Here is a 12,709-nt window from a genome sequence, read left to right on the forward strand (position 1 = left end):
ACGCAGGAGAGCAGAACTAGGTAATTGCCGGAGCAGTTTAATATCAAAACCAAAGGCATAAAGAAAATACAAACATGGGTACAAAACCCAACGCGCATCAGTAACTATGTGCACAAGCACTTACAACAAACAATACCACACAAAGACATGGCAGGGAACAGAGGGTTAAATACACAACATTTAATGAGGGAACAGAGAACCAGGTGTGTAGGTAAACAAGACAAAACAAATAGAAAATTAAATGTGGATGGCTAGAAGACAGATGACGCCGACCGCCGAACACCACCCGAACAAGGAGAGGAACCGACTTTGGTGGAAGTCGTGACAGATATATATACTTCTGTACCTGTTTCCTCCAACATCTTTACAAGGTCCTTTGCTGTTGTTCTGGGATTGATTTCCACTTTTCGCACCAAAGTACATTCATCTCTAGGTGACAGAACGCGTCTCCCTCCTGAGCGGTACGACGGCTGTGTGGTCCCATGGTGTTTATACTTGCGTACTATTGTTTGTACAGATGAACGTGGTACCTTCAGGTGTTTGGAAATTGCTCCCAAGGATGAACCAGACTTGTGGAAATATACAATTTCTTTTTCTGAGGTCTTGGCTGATTTCTTTTGATTTTTCCATGATGTCAATCAAAGAGGCACTGAGTTTGAAGGTAGGCCATGAAATACATCCACAGGTACACCTCCAATTGACTCAAATGATGTCAATTAGCCTATCAGAAGCTTCTAAAGCCATGACATATTTTTTTTGAATTTCCAAGCTGTTTAAAGGCACAGTAAACTTAGTGCATGTAAACTTCTGACCCACTGGAATTGTGATACAGTGAATTATAAGTGAAATAATCTGTCTGTAAACTATTGTTGGAAAAATTACTTGTGTCATGCACAAAGTAGATGTCCTAACCGGCTTGTCAAAACTATAGTTTGATAGGGGGCAGTATTTGCACATTTGGATAAAAAGCGTGCCCAGAGTAAACTGTCTGCTTCTCAGGCCAAGTTGCTAATATATGCATATTATTAGTACATTTGGATAGAAAACACTCTGAAGTTTCTAAAACAGTTTGAATGATGTCTGTGATTATAACAGAACTCATATGGCAGGCAAAAACCTGAGAAAAATCCAACCAGGAAGTGGGAAATCTGAGGTTTGTAGTTTTTCAACTCATTGCCTATCCAATATACAGTGTCTATGGGGTCATATTGTACTTCCTAAGGCTTCCACTAGATGTCAACAGTTTCTAGAACCTTGTTTGATGCTTCTACTGTGAAGGAGGGCGGAATGGGAGCTGAATGAGTCAGATGTCTGCCAGAGTGGCATGAGCTGATCACGCGCGCTCACGTGAGAGTTAGCTTGCATTCCATTGCATTTCTAAAGACAAATTAATTCTCCGGTTGGAACATTATTGAAGTTTTATGATAAAAACATCCTAAAGATTGATTCTATACTTCGTTTGACATGTTTCTACGAATATGACTTTTCTTCTGAACTTTCGCCTGGACACCTCGTGAGTTTGGATTTGTGAACTGAACGCGCCAACAAAAGGAGGTATTTGGACATAAATGATGGACTTTATTGAATAAATCAAACATTTATTGTGGAACTGGGATTCCTGGGAGTGCATTCTGATCAAGATCATCAAAGGTAAGTTAATATTTATAGCGATATTTCTGACTTCTGTTGACTCCAACATGGCGGATATCTGTATGGCTTGTTTTGTTGTCTGAGCGCTGTACTCAGATTATTGCATGGTTTGCTTTTTCCGTAGGTTTTTTAAAAAATCTGACACAGCGGTTGCATCAAGGAGAAGTATATCTCTAATTCTGTGCATAACACTTGTATCTTATATTAAAGTTTATGATGACTATTTCTGTAAATTGATGTGGCTCACTGCAAATTCGCTGGATGTTTTCGAGGCACAACATTACTGAACAATAACGCGCCAATGTAAACTGAGATTTTTGGATATAAATATGAACTTTATCAAACAAAACATACATGTATTGTGTAACATGAAGTCCTATGAGTCCCATCTGATGAAGATCATCAAAGGTTAGTGATTAATTTTATCTCTATTTCTGCTTTTTGTGACTCCTCTCTTTGGCTGGAAAATGGCTGTGTGTGTTTATGTGACTAGGCTCTCATATAATCATATGTTGTGCTATCGCTGTAAAGCCTTTTTAAAATCGGACATGATGGGTAGATTAACAAGAAGTTAAGCTTTAATTTGGTGTATTGCACTTGTGAATGTATGAAAGTTACATATTTCCCCCCAAAAATAATGAATTTCGCACGCTGCCTTTTCAGCGGAATGTTGTCGAGGGGTTCTGCTAGCGGAACACCTAGCCATAAGAAGTGTTAATAAGAAATTTGTGGAGTGGTTGAAAAAACTAGTTTTAATGACTCCAACATAAGTGTATGTAAACTTCCGACTTCAACTGTACTGTCAGTTTGTTGATATTTATATTATATATTTAATAGTATTCAACCCTTACTGTTAATTATGATGATGTGAGCTACTGTGGTTGAAATGCCAGGGTTTCATTTTTGTCCCAGTCTGCCCCTGCATTTAGCAACTTTTCCTACTCTATTCTGCTGCAAAGAGAGTGGGAGAAGTGGGAGAAGCTGCATAACATAAGTCACAGCAGAGGCACACACACAGGCAGAGAAGCAAAAGGGGAGGGGATGTGAAGGGGGAAAAGGGGGGGGAAATTATGTGGGGATCGCAGCCGTGCTGCAGCAAGGCGATTTGGTGATGTGACGTCTAGTGACAAGTCAAGGAGCCAATTGCGGATCTCAATGAAAAATTGTTGGCAACACAGCATAACCTGCCCCCATAGAAAGCAAATGTAGGCTAGGCCTATGCACGCCTGTAGACATGTTTGCTGTTTAGCCACAAAACAGACAAGTGCGCAACAATGGGGCGAAACAGACGAGGCTGGCTTAGATTGTTGACAACACGCAAACCATATTTCCTCTCCAATGTTTATTGAAAACATAAATACATTTGCACAATGAGCACTTGTCTCTCAAATACATTGTTACAGTTGTTGGTTCGCTAACGGATTTGAGCCATATTAGCATATACAGTGGGGAAAACAAGTAATTGATACACTGCCGATTTTGCATGTTTTCCTACTTACAAAGCATGTAGAGGTCTGTAATTTTTTATCATAGGTACACTTCAACTGTGAGAGACGGAATCTAAAACAAAATATCCAGAAAATCACATTGTATGATTTTTAAGTAATTAATAACCTGCAAAATCGGCAGTGTATCAAATACATGTTCTCCCCACTGTACGTGAGATAATTTATTATTCATAGCATGAATAGACAATGAATTATGATGAAGATGAAGGTAGCTAACAACAATCTTTAGGAGGAGGGTCATTTTCTTGCACATGGTGAAATGCAATAGATAGGGCCTAATGGATAAAGTAATGTTTCATGACACACTGTTATAATAAGCAACACTGTGTGTGCTATCATATAATAGCTTTATTAAATGTAAAAAATAAGTTCAGTACATTCATGTCCATGTGGATCTGTGCATTAGGAAGAAAGTGAACAATAAAATATTGAGATATGCCATTAGAGGAAGTGTTAAGGATGCCAAAAAGTTTGGTATTGACTTGTACCTCAATAGCCGTGATTATAATATTGTCACCATAAGTATGAGAACCTCTGCAGATATACTAGGTAGTAGGCTACATTTAAAACATATATATATATATATAATTCTAACCAATGGGCCAAATCAATAGAATTGAAACAACAAAAGATGTGAGTTTCACCAATGGAATACAGAGTGATAAAAGTGGAGAATGCTTGTCTCTCTAAGGTTACAACTATTGCTAAAGAGCAGTGACTCCACCACAGTACTCAGATTTGCAATGGTAATAACATGACAATACAATGTATTTGATCTTAAGGCACGATTTCCATTCATATATATTTTGTTCATGACAAGTAAACAGATAATTGCACTTTTGTTCATTGGTTATAACCTACAAGTGAGGAAGGAAGGACATTACATTTTTGGGATTTTGACACTAGTGAAGAAACATGATAGAAGCATGTTCACATCTCTATGAATCTCATTACCTGATGAAACAAAAAGAGACACACCCTGTTCAATTTAACAGTCCAAAGTGGCAACAAAGTAGCTTCATAAGTTATCCTTCATAAGGTATGAATTGCAGGTTGATTTACATTTTACATTATTATTAAAACTTAGATCAGTTTATTCATTTCTATCTAGTGCGAATGTTGCTCTTCTTCCTTCACAGTTTGCGTCTTCAAACAGATGCATTGTGAACAAGATGGCCGCCAAAGCTATGTCTCTGAAGCCGCAATGGATTCGAGGCTGATGCTGTCTGCTTCGGAATATTCGTCGCTGTGGATTGGGATAGTCTCAATGCCAACCTTCCCCATTGCAAAGTTGATGAAGACCTGGAGGGGAATGAATGATTCAACAGGATCAGTGACTGGGTTGGTTGTTCCGACTGCTTTACATACTTTTCACAGAGAGTTCTACATGGAACCCAAAATTATTCTACCTGGATCCAAAAAGGGGACAACCAAAGAAACCTTTTAGAACCTGTTTTTCTAAGAGTGTTGGTTGTACCCTCTGTCAGTTACTCTGAATAGGTTTCAAAACCTCTTTTTGCACCTTGATTTCTGAAGTGTGAAGACATAATGGCCTTTTAAGTCTGTTAGGTCTCTCTCTCCCTCCAACAGACTCCCCCCCCTTGGTTTCTCTTTCTTTTTTTCTCTCATTCTCACACCCCATCACTCACTCTCTCCATCTGCCTTTCTCTCCGGTTCCCTCTCTCTCCCTTCCACCCCACACCCTCCACCATCCTTCCCTCCCTCATTCGGACCATCCCTCTCTCTCTCACCTCATCCAGGGTAGTCTGGCTGACAGAGAAGTGCTTGATCTGCAGAGCGGCCTTGTTAGACTCCAGCTGGTCAAAGATGTCCGCCACACCTCCAGGTGCCACAGGCACATGATACTCCACCATGGAAGAGTGCTGGTCCTGGGAGGAGGAGACATTAGGGCACATCTCAAACAATCAGGTGCCACATGTCATAAACTGTGCTGTTCTACAGTACAAAGGAAAACCGCATGAACTACATTTTTTGTTACTGCTAAATCTGACTTCAAAGTATTTTTCTATCTTGACAGACAACCATTTCTGATCAACTGGCTTGTTCTTGTGTCAGGAAATTAAATACAACGTTAATCAGATAATATACCTGACCGTAACTACAGATCAAAGATGTTTGACCAAATTCGTAGTTACTGCGTTTTGCCATTATATTGCAGTGTGTGTGAATGTGCTTTGTGGGAATTTTATAGTAATGTATTTTATACTGCCACAAATCAGATTTCCCCTCTGGGGATCAGTACAGTTCATTCATTCAGTCCCACAGAACAGACTCTTACCTTGAGGTACGTGCTGGGGAAGTGGCACTGCATGAAATTGGTGATGACCTCCACGTCACAGGAAGACACAACCAGGTACATCTTCACCGTGAAGCCGCTGCCAAACCTGAGAGAAACACACATCATCCCGAAGAAATGTTGACTATTTTATTACCAATCAGAGTTATTGTCTATTGTTCTACGACTTCAGAGAAGGCCTAAGGATTTCTAAAATATTTGTTGTAGTTTCAAAATATACATTTACTTTTAATTTCTATTTAATCTTTTCAATAATATTTCAATTATATTCTAACTATATTCCTATTTTAAATTATATTCTGATTTAATCTCTTCAGTTTGTGTTGGAAAGGAAAGGGTTAACACCGAAGAGAAAAAAATCCAATCAGAATTTTTCTTTGGTGGTCTCTAGGGATTAGCCATTAGTTAAATCAGCCATTGGCTAGGCCCTCAGAAACCTGCCATACAACTGTAATAGGGCAGAATTTTGGAGTGACAGTGGAATCAACTAATCACATTAATGGATGGGACATTTTTACAAAAATGTATGGAAACTTCCGTCTTCTCAAAGGTCAATATGTCACTGCGCAATAGCGAGCAGTAGTTTTCCCACGGTCTAGATAGCTAAACTCAGCAAAAAACGAAACGTCCTCTACCGTCAACTGCGTTTATTTTCAGCAAACTTAACAAGATTCAACAACTGAGACATAAACTGAACAATTTCCACAGACCTGACTAACAGAAATGGAATAATGTGTCCCTGAACAAAGGGGGGGTCAAAATAAAAAGTAACAGTCAGTATCTGGTGTGGCCACAAGCTGCATTAAATACTGCAGTGCATCTCCTCCTCATGGACTGCACCAGATTTACCAGTTCGCTGTGAGATGTTACACCACTCTTCCACCAAGGCATCTGCAAGTTCATGGACATTTCTGGGGGGAATGGCCCTAGCCCTCACCCTCCAATCCAATAGGTCCCAGACGTGCACAATGGGATTGAGATCCGGGCTCTTCGCCGGCCATGGCAGAACACTGACATTCCTGCCTTGCAGGAAATCACGCACAGAACGAGCAGTATGGCTGGTGGCATTCTCATGCTGGAGGGTCATGTCAGGATGAGCCTGCAGGAAGGGTACCAAATGACGGAGGAGGATATCTTCCCTGTAATACACAGCGTTGAGATTGCCTGCAATGACAACAAGTTCAGTCTGATGATGCTGTGACACACCGCCCCAGACCATGACGGACCCTCCACATCCAAATCGATCCCACTCCAGAGTACAGGCCTCGGTGTAACGCTCATTCCTTCGACGATAAACGCAAATCTGACCATCACCCCTGGTTAGACAAAACCACGACTTGTCAGTGAAGAGCACCTTTTACCAGTCCTGTCTGGTCCAGTGATGATGGGTTTGTGCCCATAGGCGACGTTGTTACTGGTGATGTCTGGTGAGGACCTGCCTTACAACAGGCCTTACAAGCCCTCAGTCCAGCCTCTCTCAGCCTATTGTGGACAGTCTGAGTACTGATGGAGGGATTGTGCGTTCCTGGTGTAACTCGGGCAGTTAATGTTGCCATCCTGTACCTGTTCCACAGGTGTGATGTTCGGATGTACCGATCCTGTGCCATTGCAAGGATCATCAGCTGTCCGTCCTGTCTCCCTGTAGCGCTGTCTTCGGCGTCTCACAGTATGGACATTGCAATTTATTGCCCTGGCCACATCTGCAGTCCTCATGCCTCCTTGCAGCATGCCTAAGGCACATTCACGCAGATGAGCAGGGACCCTGGGCATCTTTCTTTTGGTGTTTTTCAGAGTCAGTAGAAAGGCCTTTTTAGTGTCCGAAGTTTTCATAACTGTGACCTTAATTACCTACAGTCTGTAAGCTGTTAGTGTCTTAACGACCGTTCCACAGGTGCATGTTCATTAATTGTTTATGGTTCATTGAACAAGCATGGGAAACCATGTTTAAACCCTTTACAATGAAGATCTGTGAAGTTATTTGGATTTTTACAAATGATCTTTTAAAGACAGGGTCCTGAAAAAGGGACGTTTCTTTTTTTGCTGAGTTTAGCTTTTGTTGTAGGACAGTGTGCAGCAGCTGCAGCAGGTGTTATTGAAGAGGATGTTGTTGCTAATGTGTTAGCTTCGCCCTTTTCAAGATGAACTTTCAACAAGAAGTTAAAGACGTCCTCCAGAGATTTTTGAACTTTTACTGTTGAAAATCTGTATCCAAATTATAAATACAGTAAAGTACATACACTAAAGGGTAAAACATATATATAGATATTGCTAAATAGTGTTTAGACACAACTGCAAACTTCAAGGAGTAGAGTATTCGAGCAGTTAGTCTGATGAGAATTTGTGATGTCAGAAAACTGTCTCTGAGCCTGTTGGTATCAGACCTCATGTTCTGATACCGTCTGCCCGGTGGTAAGGGAGTGAACAGCTTGTGGTTGGAGTGTGTGGGCTCCTTGATGATTCTTTTAGATAACTGGTTACTTTGTGTACTGAATGTGAAAAAAATGTTTTCAATGAGAAATAAGACTTGTACATTTTGATTGGGAAATGCTTAGCCTAATGGTTGGGTTTTTGTTTTATGATTGAGACCTACTGGCTTATTATGTCTGAGTGAATGTACTGCTTATTCTTTAACATCATGCTATGGTGTGACTGCTGTCTTTCTATCAGCCTTAGCAATGTCTTTAACAAAAAGTACAGTCACTGTCCTTACAGCATCACCAGCCTGTCACACTCACATTCTTTGATATGTCACTGTTGTCGCTTTTAGTGATAGTATGATAGCGATAGCATTAGGCTACCATAGGTTGTGTAAGCAGTTAGGTTGTTGTTGCTAGTAGTATTATCCATGCTGGGGCTGTCTGTGTGAGTAGCATCCCGGAGCGTGGCTCAGCCTCAGGCCTGTTTGATTCAGTTGGGTGCATTAAGTGATGCTATGTTTCTGTTACTTCCTTGATTTTTGAGTTTGGTACAATGTGTTTTTACCCCCACCGAAGGCCTAGGTCCAATAGTCACGGTTCAACACTAATATTTGTCTACAAGCTACAGCCTAGCATACAGTTAGCCTGGTCCCAGATCTGTTAGAGTTGTCATTGTGCAGTAGTTGACTATACAACACAAACAGATCTGGGAACAAGCTAGCCTAGAGTACAGGAAACAAACATCAGATCAGTCAGAGAACAATGGGAATAGCCTGGTCCTAGATCTGTTTGCACTGTCTTGCCAACTCCTATGGCCGTTTTCATGCCAAACAATGATCATATGAGTTGGCAGGGCAGCACAAGCAGATCTGGACCCAGGCTAGGTGTACGATACAGGGAATAAATGATGAGTCAGAGAGAACAATAGGAATATGTGGATCCCAAATCTCCTTTGGCTGTTGTAATGCCAAACAATTACTGTTATAGGAGTTTGCAAGGCAACACAAAAAAACCTGCAACCAGCCCAGCATAGGCTCTGGTACAGAGAACAACAGATCAGTGAGAAAACAATAGGAGGAGAGCAGCAGAGGACCAGAGGTGACTAATGACTAGCTGAGAGCGGATGAGAGAGGAAGGAGAGGTGGAGGAGAGGGAAGGATGAGAGGCCACTGACCTGTTCTTGATGTGCTGCAGGGAGCCCAGACACCTGAACTGACCCTTCACCATGATGGCCAGACGGGTGCAAAGAGCCTCGCACTCCTCCATACTGGAACACACACAAACACAGTAGAAGTTATAGGGGGAAAATAAACCATTATCTATCAGAATATACAACATATACTACAACAAGCACACACACATTTGAGTTTAGTTTACCATTTTAAAACACACATAAAAAAACACATAAAATCATTGAGGATGAGACATGGAAGTCAGAGACGTATTTCCATTGTTGTCCTTATGATGGGAGATTAATTATTATTATTAGAAACTGGGTGGTTCAAACACTGAACGCCGATTGGCTGAAAGCTGTGGTATATCAGACCATATACCACAGGTATGACAAAACATGCATTTTTACTTTTCTAATTACAATGGTAACCAGTTTATAATAGCAATATCTCACCTCGGGGGTTTGTGATATATGACAAATATACCACAGCTAAGGGTTGTATCCAGGAACTCTGCATTGTGTCGTGCATAAGAACAGCCCTTTGCTGTGGTATATTGACCATATACCACACCCCCTCGGGCCTTACTGCTTAATTATATAACTCATACAGTATACTGCGTAGCTTCACAGAAACCCAGTACCTTCCCTAATTTTATGATCACTCTATCTTTATTAAAGAAACTTTCTAAAAAATGTTGTGTAAAAGACAGCCTACAGTATCTTTTAAAAAAAAGGTAATGCGTTTGTAGAGGCGTTGGAGAGGTAGGGACGTTTACCTGTGAGAGGTGAGAACTACAGCACACTTCCCCTTGACTTCCTCTGAGATGATCTTCCACAGGTGACGTTTGGAGCGAGGGTCCATACCTGAGGTAGGCTCGTCCTGAGGGACAGAGGAAAAGAGGAGAGAGGTGAGTTCAAGTGAGATGGAATAGGGAGGAGTGAATGCCTGGTGCTTGACCCGTGTAGTGGTCAAACTTGACTTATGTAAAGGTGAGGTAAGACACTGATGTCTGTCTGAAGATGTCCTAATATGGACACCATATACTGTATAGGACTGAGATAAGGCTTTCACCGGAGGAGCAGCAGCAATATGTTTGCTTCAGTATGAGGCCTAAGCCACGTGAAATATGGGTGCTGAGGGTGCTGCAGCACCCCCTGAAATAAAAAATATGAATAAAAAATGTAATAAACACATTTCTGAGATTTTCCTAAAATGGACACCATACAGGGATGAGATGAGTATCTGCAACATTGTGTTAGCAGTAGGTATGATGATGTCACACTGTTAATTTGACAGATTGATGAATGGGTGTTGCTCTTGGATGGGTCCTCAGACAGCTCACCAGCAGCCTTATCTGTTTGTGTGTGTGTGTGTGTGTGTGTGTGTGTGTGTGTGTGTGTGTGTGTGTGTGTGTGTGTGTGTGTGTGTGTGTGTGTGTGTGTGTGTGTGTGTGTGTGTGTGTGTGTGTGTGTGTGTGTGTGTGTGTGTGTGTGTGTGTGTGTGTGTGTGTGTGTGTGTGTGTGTGTACATGTCCTCACCAACAGCAGTATATTTGGGTGTCCTATGAGTGCCAGGGCAGTGGAGAGCTTCCTACGGGTTCCACAGCTGTAACTGTCACTGATGGTGTGTCTATGGTACCCCAGCTCCAGCTTCTTCAGTAGGTAATTGACCACCTGGGAGGGAAAAAGGACAAGAGAAACCAGTTTGGGTTAAAAAAAGAAAAAGTCCAGTTACGTATATACCTATTATGGAGGACAGAAGAATACATACTTTAATTTCCATTTTGTGAGAAACTTAAATTTTTCTAAAGATGATTTTGGGTTAAAAACAGAGACCAGTTATGTACTGTAAAACTTCAAATGCAATCTCAAATAGCCTCCTGTCCCTTTTTTGCAAGCTGAGCATCAGCACACATTTCAGCAAATAAATGTTTCAAATAAACCTGTGCCTAAATGAATTGTTTAGGAGTGAACTTCAGTGAGTACTGTAAATATTGTGCAAAAGAAGATAAAGGAAAGCAACATCATGGCCATGGATGACACAGCAGTGTGGTTGGACATGGACGGCTCAGCTACGTGGGATACAAGGCTCAACGAGTCAGAGAATGATGCTTATGTGCAAAATCGGGGGGTGTATGATAGGCAGCCTAGTCTTTGCAAGTCTGATCTGCAATTGATTTGTTATTATAATGTTTATACTGGCCATATTGGTCACAATTAACAGTGTGGTATTCTTTTGAACATTTTATTGAGAAAAACCTGTGTGCATTTGGCAATCAAGGGTGGGTTTGATTGTTTTGTGTGCTATATTACCTGTCTTCTCTACCTATGTACATTTGCAAGCTTAAACCAGTCTGAGGAAGAACATAGTCTGCTTGCAATTTATCAATTTAAACCAAAAAAGCTATAAGCTCGAGTTGACAAATAAGCAATTGACATTGACTGAGAGCAACAACACATTGATGTGTGCATCAAAGACATTAACAACAGTATACTATACTTTTTGTTGCATTTAAAATAATCCATATTACATGCACCATAAAAACCCTAGACAGTGGAGCTGCTCTAAATGCAACTGTTTTATATTCATTCTACACTAAGGCTCCTTTACAGCAATCTTAAGCATGAGCTATTTTCCCATAGGTCGACAACATTTACACATGATTGTCTTTTGTATTCCTGGTTAATAGTCCTGAGCAAAGATATAGAACGCCTCCACACTCTTTAGGTCCTGAAATATCTCTCTGGTCCACCCCAGGTATACTTCGATTAACATTGTATAATAAACAGCTTTATAACATATGTGTTCCATGGATAAAGACACATCAAACAAATGTGAATTTTGAATGATTATCTAGCTAAAACGTTGATAAGAAAATATCTAACAGTTAGTTCAAAAGTATGTTCGGTCTCCTAGATTGTACTAACAGTAAGTGTACTAACATTTAGTTTAAAAGTGCTATTTTATTCTCTCTTCAGGTGGCCTTTAAAACCGAGCTATAATATAATGTTTCCCCGATATAAATAGTGGCTAAACCATGTAAATATGAAACAACCCCATTAAGGCATTAGGCCTTGGTCTAATTACCTCAAGTTATGACTGTCTGATGAAGAGCATTACAGAGGAGGGAGGCTATATATAAACCAACCTTTCCCTGTGAATTATCTTAAGACTATAACCACTGTTGTTATGGTCATTAAAGCCATTGTTGTCTCTCTCTCTTTCCCTCCCTCCCCCCTCTACCTATTTGTGTAAATTACCTAAGACTAGCAGCCACTGTTGTTGTGGACATTAAAGCCATTTTTGTCATCACCCTGAACGGAACAGAGAATGGTAACGACAGCAGTAATGGCCAGAGCCCTTGTAAGGCTCTGGTATAATGGACATTATTGCGTGTCATCCGCATCATTTCTGGGTCTGATTGGCTGTTTGTATCTATTGGTGACATCATTGAGGTTGTCAGAGCCTATCAGTGTAATGGGGCTGATGTGTCCAAAATGAAAGGATGGAGAGGGAGGAGGGGAGAGGAGATGGAGGTTAAGCGAGCGAGAGCGTGGGGAGGAAGGGGAGAGAGAGGGCGGTAGAGAGAGCCCTTGATAGATGCTAGACATCCTCAAAAACCCACACAGTCAAAGGGATGCT

At 41.0% G+C, this 12,709-nt stretch overlaps 1 protein-coding gene across 2 annotated transcripts in view; it reads right to left on the minus strand.

The window, feature by feature from the left end:
- Positions 1 to 2,973: 2,973 nt before the first annotated feature.
- abca12 (ATP-binding cassette, sub-family A (ABC1), member 12) overlaps positions 2,974 to 12,709 on the minus strand; it is a 94,591-nt gene continuing 84,855 nt past the window's right edge. For both annotated transcript variants that reach the window (XM_052493568.1, XM_052493569.1), the window contains exons 77-82: positions 10,606 to 10,740; positions 9,843 to 9,946; positions 9,067 to 9,159; positions 5,458 to 5,563; positions 4,910 to 5,047; positions 2,974 to 4,460 (exon numbers count right to left, since the gene is read on the minus strand). In XM_052493568.1, the coding sequence (XP_052349528.1) occupies positions 4,344 to 4,460; positions 4,910 to 5,047; positions 5,458 to 5,563; positions 9,067 to 9,159; positions 9,843 to 9,946; positions 10,606 to 10,740 (693 nt within the window). In that variant the 3' untranslated portion in view covers positions 2,974 to 4,343. The remainder of the gene's footprint in view (positions 4,461 to 4,909; positions 5,048 to 5,457; positions 5,564 to 9,066; positions 9,160 to 9,842; positions 9,947 to 10,605; positions 10,741 to 12,709) is intronic.

Source organism: Oncorhynchus keta, chromosome 34, assembly GCF_023373465.1.
Source record: "Oncorhynchus keta strain PuntledgeMale-10-30-2019 chromosome 34, Oket_V2, whole genome shotgun sequence".
Lineage (NCBI taxonomy): Eukaryota > Metazoa > Chordata > Actinopteri > Salmoniformes > Salmonidae > Oncorhynchus > Oncorhynchus keta.